At 44.6% G+C, this 20,783-nt stretch overlaps 1 protein-coding gene across 1 annotated transcript; it reads left to right on the top strand.

The window, feature by feature from the left end:
* Positions 1–27: 27 nt before the first annotated feature.
* TOP2A (DNA topoisomerase II alpha) lies at positions 28–20,691 on the top strand. The gene is made up of 35 exons (XM_065039154.1): positions 28–281; positions 666–812; positions 974–1,064; positions 1,530–1,593; positions 2,087–2,232; positions 2,590–2,687; positions 2,999–3,211; positions 3,705–3,878; positions 4,079–4,180; positions 4,334–4,471; positions 4,644–4,782; positions 5,039–5,196; positions 5,476–5,601; positions 6,054–6,164; positions 6,250–6,355; positions 7,313–7,422; positions 8,156–8,248; positions 9,374–9,488; positions 9,913–10,034; positions 10,612–10,760; positions 10,895–11,126; positions 11,255–11,389; positions 11,515–11,715; positions 12,273–12,468; positions 13,759–13,850; positions 14,418–14,561; positions 14,665–14,748; positions 15,078–15,275; positions 16,217–16,322; positions 16,596–16,736; positions 17,046–17,196; positions 17,316–17,377; positions 17,688–17,813; positions 18,836–19,065; positions 19,338–20,691. Exons 1-35 carry the CDS (start codon positions 249–251, stop codon positions 19,485–19,487), a joined length of 4,683 nt encoding a protein of 1,560 aa, XP_064895226.1. The 5' UTR covers positions 28–248; the 3' UTR covers positions 19,488–20,691.
* Positions 20,692–20,783: the final 92 nt, after the last annotated feature.

A 20,783-nucleotide genomic window follows, 5' to 3' on the forward strand; every position in this document is an offset into this window, starting at 1 on the left:
TCGATATCGCTATCCCTCTGAAATATCTCCCTTCTGACTGGCTGGTTTGAATGCGCGGGATCTTCGTGATTGGCGAGATGGAAGGGTGGGACGCGACTCGTGGCCCCGCCCTCCCCCTGCCATTGGCGGCGCGATGGGGCCCGGCGGGCGGGGATTGGCGGAAGGTTTCGGCGGGCTGAACGGAGGTTTGAAACGCGCCGGGCGGTTGTGTCCGCCATCATTGCCGCTCAGCAGAGCCCACCGCCGCCATGGAGCTCCAGGAGTCCCCGTCGCCCCTCCGGGTGCGTGCGGCGCCCCGTGGCCCCTCGCGGCCCCCTGCGGCCCCCTGTCCCCGCAGGGTTTCGGGTCGCCCCGCCTCGCTTGGGTCCCCCCGCCGCCCCGTCCCCTCGGCGCCCCGGGTCTCCCTCCGCTCCCCCCTCATGGCCTCCACAGGCCCCTCTCGCGGCTTCTCCCTTCGCTCTCCTCAGATTCCACGTTCCTCTGAGATTTCCCCCATCCCTGTTCTCCTCGCCCCCACCGGCCCCCTCCCCCGCTCCCCTGGTACCGTGTCGGGGTCCCGGACCGCCCTCCTCCCAGTTCCCCACCCGTTTTGACCCCCTGCGGGCCCCCCCGGTTCACCCCCCGGGCCCGCCGCCCCTCACTGCCGCCGTCTCTCCCCCGAGCAGCCCGCGGACGAGAACCGCAGGCTCGCCAAGGGCGATGGCGCCGTGAAGGGGCTCTCCGTGGAGCACATCTACCAGAAGAAGACGCAGTTGGAGCACATCCTGCTCCGGCCCGACACCTACATCGGCTCCGTGGAGCTGGTCACCCAGGTAAGGCGGGGGGGACACCTGGGGGAAGGTTTGGGGCTGAGCCACCTGAACTCCTCCTTGTTAACATCTGTTTATAAAGCACAAAGCATCTGCTTTGCAAACTGATGGCATAGAAGAGGAGGTGTGCCTGGGAACTTATGTGTTTCTTGCTTTTTTTTCAGCAAATGTGGGTTTTTGATGAGGGTGTGGGCCTCAACTGCAGAGATGTGACCTTTGTGCCTGGCTTATACAAAATCTTTGATGAAATTCTAGGTAAGGGTGGCCCATCCGTTGAGTCAATGATTGACAAGTTATTAATGGGTGCTGAATGTCTAAGAACTGCAACTAAATGTGAAGAACTTATCAAGTGTACTTTTATCTCCTTGCACTGTTGACCAAATAATGTTTATTGCATCATTTGATGGATCACGTTCGCAGAACACGCGGTTTGTTGATTGTGCTTGGAAATATTGGATACTAATGACCTTCCATTAGTGCTACCTAACAGTAAACCATTCACTGGATGATGGCAACTCTATTACAAAACCAATTCCATTCAGCCCAAAATTCTCCCTTTTTATATTAACTTGTAGTATTTGTCTTTGTAACTTGCAAAATATTTGCATACCAAGATGATTTTTAGTAATGCTGTATTGAATTTTTGCATTCATTCTACTGAAGACACTTTACAGTTTTGTCTTGATTGGGAATATAATAACAATAATCTTTCCATTCTAGTCAATGCTGCAGACAACAAGCAGAGGGATAAAAACATGTCATGCATTAAAGTTACAATTGACGTGTAAGTCTTATTTCATTTTTGTTCGTTGCGTTCCCAAGGCCGGTGTGTCAGATTTGCTCGCTCAGATGCTGTTCTTGTGCAGTACTGGAGGGCTCCGTGATGTGACTGATCCAAGTTAGACCACATGTAATTCACCACTTGTGAAAGCCTTTTCCTTTGCTTAGTTCCTTGGTGTCTTAGAGTGCTGAGTTGAGAAATTGTTGTTGTTTTCCGTCGTGGCCATTTCCCTCCTTTCCTTCTCTCAATGTTTTACTCTGCCACTGAGCACAGATGGGATTTTTCTGTGTGGTGGTCCATTTCATAGAGGTATCTGCAGATCTGAGAATTTTCTGGTTGCCTTGTCCTCCCTCTGCTGGTTGTTTCTGCACCTGCTGCCCAAATATTTGCTCTAGATGAAATGGTACCTTCCCCCAGAGCTTTTGTGTAATACTTGTTTCATAGCTCCGTCACTTGCAGCCTTAAAAACACCCTTTTTCTTTTTTTTTCCTCCAAGAGAGAATAACACAATCAGTGTATGGAACAATGGGAAAGGTATTCCAGTAGTTGAACACAAAGTGGAGAAGGTCTATGTGCCTGCTCTTATCTTTGGACAGCTACTGACATCCAGCAACTACGATGACAATGAAAAGAAAGTCACAGGTAGGGAAGACTCAAATATGCGCTGATATTTTTGAGCAGCCGGATTGGTTTAAATGTGCGGACTGAAGTAGAAGGGCGTCCTTGATGCAACATGAAAATGGTGTTCTGAGTCCATCAGAGAGAAGCCTCTGTGCTCTGTTTTATAGTAATAACAGTACAAACATGGAGAACAGGAACAAATTATCTTTGAACACTAATCCAAATTACATATGGGTTTATAGTCACATACTGAGTTTGTAGGACTTTGTTGCTTATTGGCGGCTGTGCTGAAGTGGCTGAACTCCTGTTAGTCTGGAATCCCTTTAGCTGATTTTGAACAAAGGTAGTAAAAAGAGTCTGTTTTCCTTCTAATTGCAGGTGGGCGAAATGGTTATGGAGCCAAACTGTGCAACATATTTAGCAAAAAATTTACTGTGGAAACTGCGTGTCGTGAATACAAAAAGTTATTCAAGCAGGTATGAACACTTCTCATTTCAGTAAGGTCATACCTGAGATTTTCAAATAAGACCCGAAGTTTTTGTTCCAAAAATCTAGGCGTAACTTGCATTCAGTGCACCATGATTAGAATCAATTTGGCCCACAGTTACTGTACCACCACCAAGTATAATTCAAATGAATAATTAAATAAACAGACATAATCAGAATCTAGTTTATAACCAGTGGGTTGTGGTTTTTTTATTTGAAAGTATTTAAAACTCATAAATCAGCTTACTGCTTTTAAAAACGAAGCTAGTTACTTGCAACTCATGAAACTTCCTTTTCTCAGACCTGGACAGACAACATGGGAAAGGCTGGTGAAATGAAACTGAAATATTATGATGGAGAAGATTACACGTGTGTCACTTTCCAACCTGATCTGTCAAAATTCAAAATGACAATTCTTGATAAAGACATTGTAGCACTAATGTCTCGAAGAGCGTATGATATTGCTGGATCCACAAAGGATGTCAAAGTTTTCCTAAATGGACAGAGGCTGCCTGTAAGTGAGCATTTAAAAAAACTGTAATGTCTGTATGTCTCATGGCATTTAAACAGTGAGATTTTTTTGAATCAATTTATTTTAGACATAGTAAAGACAGAAGATATGGAGAAGGCAGAGTTACTTAAAAGGGGAAAGGGACCTGGGGGTCCTGGGTTTCAAACTGGAACACAGGAGGTTCCACTTAAATTTGAGAAGAAACTTCTCAGTGAGGGTGCCAGAACACTGGCCCAGGCTGCCCAGGGGGGTTGTGGAGTCTCCTTCTGTGCAGACATTCCAACCCGCCTGGACACCTTCCTGTGTAACCTCATCTGGGTGTTCCTGCTCCATGGGGGATTGCACTGGATGAGCTTTCCAGGGCCCTTCCAACCCCTGACATTCTGTGATTCTGTAATTTGCCTGAGTGATTTCTGTACCCACTTTTCAGGAGGATGTGCATTAAGTATTTATAGGAGCTGTTATAGACGAGTTGTCTGCTTTCATGTGGATGCAGGTGAAAGGATTCCGCAGTTATGTGGACCTCTATCTAAAGGACAAAGTAGACGAAACCGGTAACGAGCTGAAGGTTATCCACGAGGAAGTGAATTCTCGGTGGGAAGTGTGTTTGACTCTAAGTGAAAAAGGTTTCCAGCAAGTGAGCTTTGTCAACAGCATTGCCACTACAAAGGTAACTCTTTTTTTAGTGCATTTAGTCAAGCTGATGCCATGTCCTTCATCATTAATATTCCTAGCTATTTGTAAATGCATGTAAGTTAGTGACAAATAGTTGCTTAATGTTGCAAAGACAACACTTAAAGTTTTAGATAGATATTCGTACTTGTTTTTCAATGGGATCACCACCAGGTTTTTGGTCCTATTTTCCCTTAGGGTGGCAGGCATGTTGATTACGTAGCGGACCAGCTGGTGACTAAAATCATTGAAGTTGTGAAAAAGAAAAATAAAAACGGAGTCGGAGTGAAGCCTTTTCAGGTACGTCAGAATTCCCCCAGTGGGAAACACAACTCTCGGTTTTGGTGTGTTTTTTTTTCCCAATGAGAAATAAAACATTATTGTAACTACAGAATGTGCTGCTGTTCCCAAGATGAGCCTGTGTAACCTGACGCTTCTTGTATTGAACTATAGGTGAAGAACCACATGTGGATTTTCGTGAATGCCTTAATTGAAAACCCAACCTTTGACTCTCAGACCAAGGAGAACATGACTCTGCAGGCAAAGAACTTTGGCTCAACCTGTAAACTGAGTGAAAAATTTATTAAGGGTGTAAGTATTGATATACACGAATGATCGAGACGTCTGTAAAACTGCACCTAATGTTTAGTGTGGCAAATACTTTTGAACTAATGCCATGAACTGAAGAAAAAGTATATAACTTGAAGTTCTGTCATTGTTAAGGTTTTCCTGCAATTTTGGGGGGTTCTTTTTTATATTGCAGGCAGTTGGCTGTGGCATTGTGGAAAGTATCCTAAACTGGGTAAAATTTAAAGCACAGAGCCAGCTGAATAAGAAATGTTCGGCTGTGAAACACACTAAGATTAAGGGTGTTCCTAAACTGGATGATGCCAATGATGCTGGTAAGTGTTTTATATCCTTTGCAAACAATTAATTCAAAAACAGTTAAAACTTGTTCGTTAGCCAAATGAAAGAACTGTCTCCTAAAGATAATGAGAAAACCCGTTATAGTTTATCCCCATTTTACAGTCCCATTTACTATGTGCAGTGCAACAAAACCTGTGTGTGTGTTAGAAGATATCAATTCTCATTCAGTTTGTGCGTATGCAGGCTTTGCTTTCACTTCTTAATTACAAAAATGGCTTGATTTCTTTTTAGGCAGCAAGAATTCTTTAGATTGTACACTCATCCTGACCGAGGGGGACTCAGCCAAAACACTGGCTGTCTCTGGTCTCGGAGTGGTTGGTAGAGACAAATACGGAGTATTTCCCCTTCGTGGTAAAATGCTCAACGTCAGGGAAGCTTCTCATAAGCAGGTTAGTTGGAAAATTATTATAGTCTCCATGTCGAAGGCACGGTGTGAGTCCTGTTAGTTCAGTGTTCTGCCTCAAGAGATGTTTGTGTGGTGGGCTAGAAAATGGTCGGAATGATCTAGAATAATTGAAGCATTAGACTTCATTTTAGAAATTATAAGTTTCTAAAAAGCAAAAAAAAAAAAATAGATTTACTCAGTCAATGGATATTTTGTTGACTTTTTTTTTGAGCTACATTTTAAGTTTGAAACACAAGTTTTTATTCTGTGTGATCTTTTCCAGATTATGGAAAACGCTGAAATCAACAACATCATCAAGATTGTGGGTTTACAATATAAAAAGAACTATGAAGATCAAGAATCTTTAAAGACTCTTCGCTATGGAAAGATTATGATTATGACAGATCAGGTTAGGCTCACTAAAACTGAAAATCGGGAGAGAAAAAATACCCTAGTGCTTGAATACAGAGTTAAAAAGAAAACAGTACCTTTCTCCCACTGCCTTTGTTGTACCGAATTCTCTGTATTTGTTGCTTTTATCATCTATATTTTAGTGGGTCATAATGTCTTTTCAGCCACAAAACAAAACAGATAAAGTAGAAGAGGGAGTAGTATCACCAAAAAGCTAAATACTCTCTTTCCAGTCTGCTGATTCAAGGTCCTCGACCAGTCCTTGATACCTTTTTGCATTAAGAATGTGCCTTTTCTTTTAAGTAGTTAAACAACACATCGTCACCTTTATAGAAGTGAAAGTTAACAGGGCCAGCTGGAATTATAGAATCATTTGCTGTTAAGGTAACCATTGTCACTTCCATCCTGTCTCTGATTAATTATGTCTCTTTTTTAAATTTTGTAAATCAGGATCAAGATGGATCACATATCAAAGGTTTACTGATTAACTTCATCCATCACAACTGGCCATCTCTTCTAAGACACAACTTTTTGGAGGAATTTATTACTCCCATCATAAAGGTAAGGGTTGCGTAGATGATTAAGGTGAATAAGTGAGGATCTGTTGGTCCAAACCTGCCTCTCATTTCACATCTGTTCGTTGTAGGTCTCTAAGAACAAAGACGAAATTTCATTCTACAGCATTCCTGAATTTGAAGAATGGAAAAGCAATACACAGAACTACAACTCGTGGAAAATCAAGTACTACAAAGGTTTGTAGAAAACTTAATATGGTGAAATTAAATGATCCAGGTTGAATTCTAAGGAGGCCTTAGCTTCCCTAGTTGCCTCCCTACACCCTCTGACAACAGCCTGATATTCTCCCAAGTGGCCAGCCCCTCCTTCCATGATCTAGAAACTCTCCTCTTCCACTTGAGCATCCCCAGCAGTTCCTGTTTAACCACGCAGCTCTCCTGGCTCCTTCCTTGACTTCTACGTGTCGGGATGCTCTGAACTTGTGCCCGGTAGAAACAGTCCCTGGACACTGACCAACTGTCTTGGGCCCCTTTACCTTCAAGCAGCCTTGCCCACGGAATTTCCCCCAGCAATTGCCTGAAAAGGCCAAAGTTTGCCCTGCTGAAATCCAAGGTTGCAATTCTGCTTGCTATCCTGCTCCTGCCACAGGAGATCCTGAACTCCACCATCTCATGGTCGCTGCAACCAAGGCAGCCCTCAACCTTTACCCCTTCAGCCAGACCCTTCTTGTTACTGAGGATGAGGTCCAGCAGTGCACCTCTCCTAGTCGGCTCCTCCACCCTTTGCATCAGAAAGTAGTAGCAGTAGTCCGTTGGGTGCGCCAGGTTGGGGAGCGTCCTGGTGATGTCCCTGATCCACCTCCAGGCAGACTGCACATTTCCCTACTATGAAGGTCAGCTCTGCAGATCAGGCCCTCCGTCCCTCTCAGAAGGGAATTGTCTACTACAATTACCCTTCTTTCTTATCTGGGGCGGTCTTGAGGCGTGGGGTCAACTGCCTCTTTCTCTGTGACCTCGTAGGTGGGCCTTGCACCACACCTTACATCTCATTTTAAATGTAAGTTTTCAGTAAGTCGTCTTCATGCTGTACATTAATACGCTGCATCACAGAAACTAGACATAGCAAAATATTTCTCTGAACCGCAACTTGATTTAAGCAAGGAGTTATTAGAATTAATAGCACTGTCCCTGCAGGTTTGGGTACCAGCACATCGAAGGAGGCTAAAGAATACTTTGCAGATATGGCTAGACATCGAATTGGCTTCAAATATTCTGGTCCTGAAGATGATGCTGCGATCACCCTGGTAACTAACTCTTGATTTAATTGCTGACTTACTACCTTTGATATTCTACAGCTTAGAGTGCTGTGTATTTTCTCTTGAAATGCTCTTAGAGACCTTTGGGCTTGAGACAAACTCTTTGTTACCAAGGCTACAGCTTTGGTTGAACCAGTAGAAGCACATTTGTCCATGGACCTCAGGCCAAGAGTACCCTTTTAATGATTGTTTTTAAATATAGCTCAGCACAAACTAATCACTACAAACCGATTGACATTTTCAGACACAATAGTAAATATTCCTTTAACATTTTTCTCTATGTTCTGCTCTGATTTTCTCCAAGTCAGACCCTCCCTTTATCCCTCAGATTTTCTTCTCAAATGGTTCACCACTGGATTCAAACAGTCCTTGCTTCTGTGAGACACCACTCTTAAGTATTCTGAGCTATTAGGCAATGCCAAAAAAACCTCTAGTTTTTCCCCAAAATATTAATTTCCCCAAAATTCTGCTTTAGTTTTCCATTATTATGTTAAAAGTGCCTAACTACCATGTCTCCTGAAGACTGGTGGAAATCATGCTCTTAATATATCCAGCTACAAGAACCTTTTACTGCACTTCTTGGGCTATTAAGTCCGTCTATTTAGCATGTTATTCTCCTGGGTAAACTCTCCCCGTATGCTCGTGTTTTCTCCAGTGGTCCAACAGGCCACACCACAGGATGTCCTAGAATCGAGTTTACTTTTCATTTTGTAATATACAGGCCTTTAGCAAGAAGAAGGTAGAGGAGCGAAAGGAGTGGCTGACTAATTTCATGGAGGATAGAAGACAACGGAAGCTGCATGGCCTGCCAGAGGTAAAAGGTTTACGTATATAAGGAAAAATGGGGCGGAGTCCAGTTGGAGGCCTGGATCTAGTGCAGTGCCTCAGGGGGCAGTGCTGGGGCTGGTATTATTCAATATATTCATCAATTATTTGGACGAGGGAATAGAGTGACTGTCAGCAAGTTTGCTGATGACACCAAGCTGGGAGGAGTGGTGACACTGGAGGCTGTGCTGCCATCAGAGACCTGGACAGGCTGGAGAGTTGGGCAGGGAAAAATGTAATGAAATATAACAAGGACAAGTGTAGAGTCTTGAATCTGGGCAGGAACAACCCCAGGTTCCAGTATCAGTTGGGGAATGACCTATTAGAGAGCAGCGTAGGGGAAAGGGACCTGGGGGTCCTGGGGACAGCAAGGTGACCATGAGCCAGCACTGGGCCCTTGTGGCCAGGAAGCCAATGGTACCTGGGGTGGGTTAGAAGGGGGTGGTCAGTAGGTCAGAGAGGTTCTCCTGCCCCTCTGCTCTGCCCTGGGGAGACCACACCTGGAATATTGTGTCCAGTTGTGGCCCCTCAGTTCCAGCAGGACAGGGAACTGCTGGAGAGAGTCCAGCGCAGCCACCAAGATGCTGAAGGGAGTGGAGCATCTCCCGTGTGAGGAAAGGCTGAGGGAGCTGGGGCTCTGGAGCTGGACAAGAGGAGACTGAGGGGGGACTCATTCCTGGGGATCAATATGGAAAGGGGGAGTGTCAGGAGGATGGAGCCAGGCTCTTCTCGGTGACAGTCAGTGATAGGACAAGGGGTAAAGGGTTCAAACTGGAACACAAAAGGTTCCACTTAAATATGAGAAGAAACTTGTTCCCGGTGAGGGTGGCAGAGCCTGGCCCAGGCTGCCCAGGGGGGTTGTGGAGTCTCCTTCTCTGCAGACATTCCAACCCCCCTGGACACCTTCCTGTGTAACCTCATCTGGGTGTTCCTGCTCCAGCAGGGGGATTGAACTAGATGATCTTTTGACATCCCTTTTCCATGCAACAAATATCAGCACTTGAGCTGTGTTTAGCTGGTCTTATACAAAGTTTCCATTCTAGTGAAACCAGCCACGAACGAGATAAGGAACAGATTGTTAAAATTAAGGCAATCTTGCACTTGTTTTTCTTAGGAATACCTGTATGGGAAAAATACTAATTACCTGACGTACAACGACTTCATTAACAAGGAGCTGGTCCTGTTCTCAAACTCAGATAACGAAAGATCGATCCCGTCACTGGTTGATGGTAAGTTATTTCGAGACAGTCATTCCATATCGTGCTGTGGCAGAATGCAAACCCCCTCTCTCGCCCTCCCTCCTTCGATATGGAAGGAGTAGACACGTCTCCCTCTCTCTCTGCTGTTTGAGGCCAACAGCTGCTTTTGTTTGGCCCCAGAGCCCCCTGGCCAGGCCCGTTAGGAGAAGGGAGCGCCAGGGAGCCACTGGGCGCCCATGGCCAGTGTGGGGGATGTTTGGAAGCTTCAGGGGCATCCCACAGCCAGTGTGGGGGTGCAGAGAAGCTTCTGGAATGCCTACAGTCAGATCTGATCAGGCTATAAAAAACAGGACTCTCGTCGAGATGCGCTTATTGTGTGTGATCTCTTGGAGTTACGAGCTGAGCCACTGCCGCCAGGAGCCACTAAACACAAGGTCTTTTCTTTTTTCTACAGGTCTGAAGCCAGGTCAAAGGAAAGTTGTTTTCACATGTTTCAAACGAAATGATAAGCGGGAGGTGAAGGTTGCTCAGCTGGCTGGTTCTGTAGCAGAGATGTCATCATACCATCATGGTGAAGTAAGAACCTGACCTGGTTGTGCAAAATGCTTTTTAAATGAAAGGCAAAAAAACCCTTTCTGTTGATTTGATGGTTAAGGTGCCTCTAAAGCAGGTGCTTGAGTATACAAGTCAAAACAAAGTGGCTGTATGTCTGCTATTAATACTTCAATATTCATTTAATCTGAGATTGGTCGGTCTTCCTGTCCTACCTAGACTTTATGGGAGTATATTTCATTCAAAAAGTAGAACAAGAAAAACCTGCTTTATTTGGGATAGATTTAGGTAGATGTTAATAGCCTTCCTACCTTGGGAAGGAAAAGTCAAGCACTAAAACAAGCTTCTCTTTGGAGGCTGACAGACTCTTTCATTGGAGGTTTCAAGAACGGGTAGACAGCAATATATTGGCTCACAGGAATATATCTAATCACCCAGAGTAGATACTCTGGGGATGCACTTTCAGTGAGTTTCCTTCAGTATTCTATTAGTTGAGTTTATTCTCCATATCAGTTCTGTTCTTGGTGTGGATTTCGGTGTTGACTTTGTCCCTTCAACAAAGAATTCTGCATTTTTAGCCTTGAACCTTCCTTTCTTGCAGGCATCGCTGATGATGACTATTATTAATTTAGCTCAGAACTTTGTGGGCAGTAACAACCTCAACCTGCTGCAGCCTATCGGTCAGTTTGGCACGAGGCTGCATGGTGGGAAAGACTCTGCCAGCCCTCGATACATCTTTACAATGCTCAGGTCAGCATTAAACATTTCTTACTGTCTTAAGTATTCTCAGCATATTACAGAACTCAATTTTACAGTAATTAAAATGAAAAATGAATTTATTTTTTCCCCTTTGGACTACTTGTAAATTCTCTTTTACATTCTAGCCCCCTAGCACGGTTGGTGTTCCCACCAACAGACGACAATATCCTGAGGTTCCTATATGATGACAATCAACGTGTGGAGCCGGAATGGTATATGCCCATCATTCCCATGGTGCTGATAAACGGGGCAGAAGGGATTGGTACGGGCTGGTCCTGTAAGATCCCCAACTTTGACATCAGGGAAGTTGTGAATAATATCCGTCGTTTGATGGATGGAGAAGAGCCACTGCCAATGGTAAATAACGTATTTAAAAACAATGTCTGGCTTGTTAGTTTATTCAGCACATATTGCAGCGCTTTGTGCAAGCGCTTCAAAACAGAAGTATCGACACAGAGCTGAATCCGGTGTTCTTGTCTGCTTAGCTTCCTAGTTACAAGAATTTCAAAGGCACAATAGATGAGCTGGGACCTAATCAGTATGTGATAAGTGGCGAAGTGTCTATTCTGGATTCTACAACCATTGAGATCACTGAGCTGCCTGTCAGAACGTGGACACAGGTAATACACAATGAATTTGTCCCTGGCAATGCATGTATAGTTCTCCCTGTAAAGCTGAAAGTGATATTAGTGAGTTTAGGAGCTTTTAATCTCCATGGAAAACATGAGTCTGATTCTCTTCTCAGACTTACAAAGAGCAAGTTCTGGAGCCAATGTTAAACGGGACTGAGAAGACACCCCCACTAATTACAGACTATAAAGAATATCACACAGACACCACAGTGAAGTTTATAGTGAAGATGACAGAGGAAAAACTAGCTGAAGCTAAAAGAGCGGGGCTGCACAAGGTCTTCAAACTCCAAACGAATTTAACATGCAACTCCATGGTATGTAACAGATTTTGCAGAAGAAAGTTCTTGGTTTAACCCAAAGACTCTGTGGAACAGCTGCAGTTGCTACTTGTAACAAAAACGCTCTTTTGCAACAACCTAACGTTTGGATTTTTCTGCTGTTACTGGTTTTAAATCAGCTTTCTGATCAAGAGACTGGCTTGGGAATAGACCCAAAGTGGTACGGTTTTGCCTGAAGGAGTCAAAATGATCTGAAATCACACAGTTACAGAGAGCTTTGTTGTGACAACAGCACTGCTATTGAGTGTCTGGATTCTGACAGTGTGTGAAGCTTGATGCAAGATATTTATCCTGCAGATGGCTTTAAGATTCAAGTAACCTTAACCCTACTATGTGTGCTCAAGAGCTTTGAAATTCTAGAATTGGCTCTGCTGCTGTGCTTGCAAACTGAAGTAATTTCTAAAACAATGCTAAGGTTTTAGAATTTTTTGGCTCATAATTCAACTGTAGTATTGCATCTGTGTTATAGGTAATTTTCAGTGGGTTTGGAAATCAGTTTTATCATCCTAATGCCTCTCTGTTCTTCCCTCTAGGTTCTTTTTGACCACGTTGGCTTTCTCAAGAAGTACGACTCTCCCCAGGATATTCTTAAAGAGTTCTTTGAACTCAGGCTCCGGTATTATGGTTTGAGAAAAGAATGGCTCATTGGAATGATCGGTGCCGAGTCTGCAAAACTGAGCAACCAGGCTCGTTTCATCCTGGAGAAAATAGATGGCAAAATTGTCATCGGTATGTGTTGTTCTTAGTTTCCTTGGTTTATGAAACTGGGAGAAGAAGTAGGTGCTCCCTTGAGTTCTGTCAGCACCCCCTTGGCCCTGGGCTGGCTCTTAACAAACTACACCAGAGCTTATCTTGCTGTTCAGCAACACAGGAGAGGAAAATGCTTCACAGAGTATCCTTAGTCTATAGAGCATTATGCACATATTCATTAAAGCAGGATAAAGCTTTCCTACTGTGTGCTTGACACTATTTTGAAAGTAACTTTGTTTTTAAATAGTGTGGCAGTAGTTCCAACTATAACTTAATAGGCATAAGAATTATAATAAGGATTAGAAAGGGGTGGTGTCTGTACAAAAGCTCACTCCTTAAGAACCCGTATCTCTTTGTGAACCTCTGCAGAAACAGTCCAAATCATGTTCTCAGTGGACTGGGGTTTCACACTTAAAAGATACTAAAGTTAACAGCATCTGAGAATCATGAGCTGGGAAAAAGAAACAGATCTTTGTTCTCAGCACTCACATTTTCAATCAACTTTCCCACTTCACTCTAAAAGGCAGCCTGTATTTCACTTGCGTTCGCAGAGGGTGCAGCTAAGACAAAGTGTCATAAGATGCTTTGTGGTTTGTGTCTGAAGGCAGCCCAATAATCCCAACAGCCTCTGTCTGTTTGACTTGACTCGGGAAGAGAAATAATTCCCTTGAAATGCATTTTCTTGGGGTTTTGTAATAAGTAGTTCAAGGCTGACAGAGCTGGTTTCATTTGTATTTGTGTCTCATGGTTGATTGCTTCTGATAGCTTAAAAAAGAACAAATTCCAGCTGAAGCATTTCCATTGGTTGGGGCACTTATAGCATAAATTTCCCAGGTGGTGGCTAATGAGGCACAAGCTATACCAAAGCTTTGGAGCGCTATCAGGGAGGCTTTTCCTCCACCTGCCTGCTTGTTATCATGAAACCTGTTTGATAGCATCACACCTCTTTTTTTCCAAGTTCAAAAACTACATAGGGCAGCGGAAATACAAATGTGGAAATGAAGAAGAAAAATATTTACAGTGCTCTGCCGGGTGTTCCTGACAGCAATAGGAGCAATGCTGATCCGATAAATCATGAAGAAGGACCTTTTTAGGTGTTATTTCAGGCTTTTCCACACGTCCCGCCTCTGAAGAGGAAAGGCTATTTTAGAGCCCGATAGGATGCTGAGCTGCTAGAACCACGCCATCCAAAATTTAAAGCTCATCTGTCTTTCCTAACAGTGATTGGTAGTGGTCACTAACGGACAATCCCAAAATGTCTGTTTACAGAAAACAAACCCAAGAAAGAGTTGATTCAAGTCCTTATCCAGAGAGGGTATGAATCTGATCCGGTGAAGGCTTGGAAGGAATCGCAAAACAAGGTAATGCTTCAGTCATCCTCTAAACAGATCCAAACTGGCCCCTATCTCATCATTCGTACGAAGAAGCACAAGTTGCTTTTCAGTTTGTAGGATTTAAGATCTTGTGTGTCTGGTATGTCTGTGATAGGGAAAACAAGACAAGGAAAACTTTAGTCTGTTGTTCAGAAGGCACTGAGGCCTTGTCACTGGGGTTTGAGTCTGTTGGGTCAAGTCCTCCCACAGCAATTCCTGTGGTTCCTCAAGGGTTTCCATCCACCCGTGGGCCACAGCTCTGGAAGGGCTGGGAGGAAGGTGACAGCCTGAAGTAGCCTGAGGAGAGAATCTGGACTATCAAGACAGAGAGGCCAAACAGAGTAGGGCAAAAAGAGACTTGAAGAATTGTTTCTGCAGGTTTCCTGTGGCTTTAAGAAACATAACTTGACCTCTATCCACTTCTGAATTATTCTAGAAGAGTCTAGGTTGCCATAGCACATGAAGTACCTGTGATGCACTCCAAATTTGATCAATAGCCCTGCCCTTTCATGTCAATATATTTGTTGACACTGTTTGTTTTAAATCCACGTTCAGGAAGAAGAGGAGGAGGAACAAGATGAGAGTGACAAAGAATCAGCTGCAGCTACCGGCCCAGACTTCAACTATCTGCTGAACATGCCCCTTTGGTATCTGACTAAAGAGAAGAAAGATGAGCTCTGTAAGCAGAGAGATAACAAAGTATGTTCCTTCTTTTTCTTGTAAAAGCATTGGTATAGAATGTGGGTTTTAAATGGTGGGTTAAAATATGCAACTAATGATTATCAACTGTGATTCCTTTTAGGAGACTGAGTTGGAAAACCTTAAGCGCAAGAGCCCCCCTGATCTGTGGAAGGAAGACCTTGCTGTCTTTATAGAAGAACTTGATGTACGTCAGTGCTCAGTGCAGATGACTGACTCCCTTGTAGTCTTATCCACCAACTCTTTATTGACTTTTTTGTCATAACAAGGAAACTAAAAACGATAACTCCTATGTATTGCGTTCATTGAGGAGAATGAAAGTTTCTTTGCTTGGGTAGGGAGTCAAACCACCAAGGTGGCCGTTGGGAGGAGGGCAATTAGCAGTCTGGGTAGTGAAGAGGAGTTTTAGGAGCAAGTCTCGAGTGTGTTACTGCATGGGCCGTGATGGTGGGGATTTTTCAGTAGTACATTTTATTGTATTCTCACAGTCGTGTTATTTTATGCTCATCTCTGCAGGCGGTGGAAGCCAAGCAAATGCAGGATGAGATGGCAGGAGTTGCTGGTAAACCTTTAAAGGTGAAAGGAGGAAAAGTGAAGGTGAAGAAAGCGCAACTGCCAGAAGTCATGCCATCAACCCACGGCGAAAGGGTTGTTCCTCAAATAACTGCGGAGATGAAGGCAGAGGCAGAGAAGAGAACTAAAAGGAAAATAAAGGTAAAAAAGAACATTTTGAATGCTTAATCTTTCTTTACATCCTCTCCAACACAGTCCTAAAGAAATGCAAGTTCTCATTAGGTGAACTTGGCCCAATGAAGCAGCTGTTTAGGGAGAGGGATGGAATCTTAGGATGTGAGGAACACTAGCAATGGATGTTTTTCAGTCCGAAGGAGAACAGATTCACTAACGTATCGGGAGATGGCTTAGAGGGAAATCTTTCAGCAAGAGCATGTATCACAGTGTCAGAGATGGGCTGAAAGGAAAAGGCAGATGCAAGCGAGGGTGTTCTAGGTGTCCTGGGGATTTTATAAATCCCCCAGCAGGCAGGAAGCACAGCCAGTAAATTCACTTCTCTAGAACAGCCTGTGCAATTCCAGTAATGCTTTCAGCTACTTAATGCCATTATTGTTCTCGATATCAAGGAGATAAAGAAGATTTAGCTCTTTTTATAGGGCTAGTTGAAATTAGGCCATCCAGCTGTTTGCAACATAGAAGATTGAAATACCCCCTCACCTGTTTTGACCTGTAAGCCAGACATACTGCTCCGTTCCTGTGGATGGTTCCAGCTAACAGTTTTTCCAAATAACTTGCGCTGTTGTTTTTAACCCACCCTGTTCAGTTCTGCATCCCCAACACGCCCTAGGGCCATTCAGCGGCACACAACGGCGGCAGCAACGCGCGCTCGGGAACGGGGACAAAGTTCCTGTTTTTGTTCACATTGGATTTTGCGTTTTAAGTCACCTGATCTGGGGACAGACCGTGTCTGATTTACTTGGCTGTAATCAACTTTACGCGCCGTTTCTTTCACAAACTCACGTTTCCTGTATCGCTGACTTTCTACCATCTAAAATGAGCAGCTCCTTTCTACGTTATTCTCTGTTGTGCCTCTTCTAATGGGGTGAGCTGACTCGCTATTTGATATCTGCCTGTATCTTCAGAGTGAAAAAAATGAATTTGACGAGAATCAAGAAGAAAACACATCAGGAGACAAAGAGCCATCAAGCCTTAAGCAGAGATTAATGCAGAAGACTAAGACTGAGCAAGGTAAATGCTGTTATGTGTTATTCCATCAATGGAAAGTGAGGGAAAGGGTTGTATGTTTGGCTATCTGACCTCTTCCTGAAGGTAACATCTAGGAAAAAACAGTTGAGGAAGCGATCCTGGATAACAGTCAACTGGGATAGATTCCTATTTCTATTTGTTGTTTAGGCCAGAATGCTCTGAATTTAGTGAAGTACTTTTAAGCTGAGCTTGAACTGCTGAGGCTGAAATACACATGAAGCTTGCTGGTTCATCCTGCCGCCCAATGTTTTCCAGGTGCAAAGAGACAGGCCACTCTACCATTTAAGCCAATAAAGAAAACCAAGAAACGAAACCCTTGGTCTGACTCGGGATCTGATTCAGAGTCTGATTTTGAGGCGCCTCCTCAAAGAGAAAGAGTGGTCCGCCAGGCAGCAGGTGAGTGACAATACGAGGCCAAAAAGGTACAATCTGAGGAGAATATTGAACAGATCATTTGGAGAGGGCCCCTAAAGGCTGAAGGCTACTATAGAAATAAGGTTATCGGTTTTAATTACACAAGTGTGTTGGCAAATAAGTGTGGTGTTGGTAAACGAGCCCAGAATACACTTGTGATTTGGAGTCTCAATATCTGCTTGGGTTTATTCAGATCTTTATTTTTTAATAACTGCAGCTAAAATATTGAAAAATAAACTGAGCTGCATATTGCCCGACATGTAAAATAACACATCTGTGTCATTTCCTCAGCCAAAGTCAGGACCATAATCAGTTCGGACTCAGAGGCGAGTCTCTCCAGCTCGGAGGAGGAGTTCAAACTTCAGGACAACAGTGAAGACAGCACTGAACCAGATATAAGCCCAAAAGAAAAACCTGCTCCCAAACCCAAAGCTGCTCCAAAGTGAGTATTTCTCCACACACTCACTGGAAATCAGTTGTGCTGTATAGAAATCATTAGCTCTTTTTCTTCAATGCACCTATTTAATAAGTTGAAAAAACACTTGGGGTTTTGTGTTCTAGGGAAACCACTGAAAAAGCAGCTAAAGCTCCCAAGCAGAAGCTGGTGCAAAGCGCTATCCCTGGTGAGTACTTGGCCTTCTAAACCTCGTTGGTTTTCCTAAACCCCCGTGAGAGTGGGGTTTTAGGAACCTGGGCGTTCAGATCAGCGCGTGGCACCGACAGGTCACGAGACCTCGCAAAGAAACTTGGCTGCTGCAGCACAAGCTGGTTTCAGTGCCCTAAATCATGTGTCTAACATGAACTTGTGAATAATCCACTCTTAATACTTGGGGTTTTTTTATAAACTGGATCACAATTATTTCCTTCTGCTCCAATGTTTATAGCCGGAATAGATAATTTGACTATTTCAGACTTTCTGCTTGCTTTATTTAGTTCAAGTCCAAGATGTTGCTAATGAAAACAGGAGTCAAGCTCCTGCAGCGCCGTCCGCCGCCGTGCAGCGCGATAAGGCCGTATCTAAAAAGCCTGCTGCAGCTAAGAAGGCCGCTGCCGCTAAGGGTAAGGCGAAGACTAGTAAGATAATTTTAGGTAATAATTATTATTCCTGTGGGAAACAAGTCTGAGTGACTTTGCCAGGCATTCAGATGCCTGAATAACATGAGTTTTCATTTCAGAAACGATCTGAGCTTTGTGGCAAAGGTTGCCTAGTTGTTGTCGTTCTGAAAGAAGTTTGTTTCCAAACATATCATGTTCTAGTTCATCTCGGACATGCTCGAAGGGAGGGAATTTTCGTTTGGGAACAGGAAAAGTGAATGCTTCCTACAGCGCTATGTAATACTTGGCAGAAATAATCCGAGTGGAATTTGTGTCTTGCAGTCAATGTTCTCCTTCGTGTCTTTTGGGGAAGAAAGCTACTTGTTAGTTCACTTCCCAGCGAGAAGAAAAGCTTCTTTGGGGCAGCTTGATCTATTTAGTGCTAGCTCGACCTCATAAATCCATGACATTTGACTCGGGGTTTTTAAACTTAACTGCCCGGAGTCTTTGTCAAACTTTGAAAGCTGTTTTGCATCTTCCACCCCGAGCCGGGTTGGACCCCGGCAAAGTGGTGTGTTCCTTCACCGCAAAAGGGCTGTTTCTTCCACTTCTAAATTGAGAGAGCCTGTTATCATTCAGGAGTGGGCTGCCCATTTCAGCTTAACTCGGAGACGCGCTTTGAGATGCTGTTAAAATGTCAAAATATAGGTAGGAAAACTCCATGAGTAACTGTTCAGGAAATTCATTCCTTCCCCGGGCAAAAGTTGTGAAGGTACAAGACTGGTTCCGCAGCCTTGAGAGTTCAGGACTTCTCAATAATCTGTAAATTGCTTTGGGTACATTTTAATTCGATGCTCTAAATGCAGTGGAACTAAGCGGATAAGCCACTTCGTTTCTCACCATCTCGGTGAAGAGCAATCTCTCTAGAAAACCGTGGTTCCAAATGAGACGACCGGCGTGCTGACCTCGTGGTACAGTGCGGAGTTGGAAGTAATTCATAAATGCAAATCAGAAAAGGAGGGTTTAAACACAGAGTTCTGTTTCAGATAACCAACCGTCCATCATGGATGTTCTCACCAAGAAAAAGGCTGCGCCCAAATCCAGCAAGACCGTGCTGAAGGAGGAGAGGTCCCCGGATTTGGATGCTGGAGCGGCGGGTGACAAGAAGCCCGGCCCGGCCAGGGTGCGGAAAGTCACCAAAAGGCTGCCAAGCATTTCAGATTCCGATTCGGATTCGGATTTTGGCTCCAAGCCATCCAAATCAGTTGCAGCAAAGGTTTGTGCTCACACCCGAGGGGCAGCGCCATGTGGGGTGTTGGTTATTCGGGCAGGAAAAGCGCGGGAGGGGTAGAACCTCCCCTGGGACTCCCGTCGTTCTGGGTGGGTAAGAAAAGGGTTTCGGGTACACGTACTTATCCCAGATTGTTGGTTCGGTCTCCTCAGCCCAACCAACCACCTTCCCCCCGGTGCATTTTACGCGGATTGAGTTCATTTTATGCCGAGTGTTCCCTGGTTATGATTCACTTCTTAACTCTCCTTCCCCTCCAGAAATCCAAGGTGGAAGACAATGGTGGTTTTGCTGTTGAATCGACCGCCGGTGCGGACAGCCCCGAGGCGGCCGTGCCCTGCGCCAGGCCCAGGCGCCTCAAAAAGCCCGTCCAGTACCTGGAGGAGTCCGACGAGGACGATATGGTTTGAATTTTTATGAAGGTTTTTAACCTGCTGATGCAAATTGACGTACGAACTACCCTGCAGCAGAGCTGGCAACTGTCACCAAACAACATCTCAGACTAGCAAATCTTTACCAAACTTAAGCTAGTCCAGAAATGTTACAAGAGAATAAAACTCCATTTTTTTCTTGCTTTTTAAAGACATTATATTTGTCTAAACAGGAACTCCTCCCCTTTCTGGTGAGCGCTGGAGCCCTGTGCCCACTTCCCCATCAGCGGCTGGAATCTTTTGATACTTTGTGGTAATTTTAGTGTTTGAGTAGGCTTTAGAACACAGCAAATCCTTTTAGATACCCTCTCACATAGATACCTTCGTCTTTAGATATCTTAAAAAATAATAGAATAGGCTTTTAACTCCACAGAGACCCGAGAAGCGCAGCACTTAGAGCTCCGCGCTGCTGTTTTTCTCTCCCTTTTGCAGTTTTATGCCTGTTGCTCAAGCTCTGCCGCGCTGAGTTTTAACCTTTGAGTTTTTAAGTCCAGGCTTAGCGCTGGCGGTTTGCGCGGACGTGTCTCCACACTCTGCTCGGCGTTGGCAGTTTTATCTTCTGTCGGCTGCCAAGAAACCCCACGTTCAGCTCTTTCGGCCCAGGGGTCGCCTTCAGGTACGAGACGCTCGTGGCTGCCGGTGCCTCGTGCCGTTAAGAGCTGGATGGGCGGCTGCGGTGCCAGCTGAGCCAGACAGGCTCTTGGAGAGAAGGACAGCGGTGGGACAGACGTTCCACACCCAAAAATCTGTGGGAACCTGCAGGAAAAGCCGGTTGGTTATCCCAACGTGCGGCGGGCTCCCTCGTGTTGAGCTTCTCCGCTGCCGCTCTCGGCAGCACAAAGTTTCCCGGGGACAAAGAACGTCCCCGCGGCTTCTACACCCTCAGCACTGCCCTGCGGGGTGAGGCCCGTTTGTCACCTCAATGTCACGGGTTGTACAGAGCTTCTAGCGCTCAGCTTCCTCAGAAGGGAAGCGTCACCTTCACCTTTGACGTGCTTCACTGGGGTATCGATCCAGTCGTGTTTTGCTTTCCATTGAGCCATTTCGATAGCACTGAGGGATATTTCTTGACTGTCTGTAAATATTTTCGATGTTTTTCTTCATGTCATGAGTTTGTCCTTTTTAATATTTATGTGTCATTAATGTTTTTATCAAGCTTTCTTCAATAAAGGAGTTGTCCTCATCTGCCTGTTCACCTCGTTTTCCCTCGCGCCAGCTCAGGAGTTGTCTGTGTTTGCGGTGAGTCCTTCAAGCTCTGATTTTCTCAGGAGCAAG

This window comes from Columba livia, chromosome 23 (genome assembly GCF_036013475.1).
Source record: "Columba livia isolate bColLiv1 breed racing homer chromosome 23, bColLiv1.pat.W.v2, whole genome shotgun sequence".
Lineage (NCBI taxonomy): Eukaryota > Metazoa > Chordata > Aves > Columbiformes > Columbidae > Columba > Columba livia.

Excerpts from the sequence above, each read along its gene's own strand:
- TOP2A (XM_065039154.1), top strand. The coding sequence starts at position 249 with ATGGAGCTCCAGGAGTCCCCGTCGCCCCTCCGG. Across the intron at positions 813-973 it reads CCGTGGAGCTGGTCACCCAG|CAAATGTGGGTTTTTGATGA; the intron begins GTAAGGCGGGGG and ends CTTTTTTTTCAG. Across the intron at positions 14,562-14,664 it reads GTAAGCAGAGAGATAACAAA|GAGACTGAGTTGGAAAACCT; the intron begins GTATGTTCCTTC and ends GATTCCTTTTAG.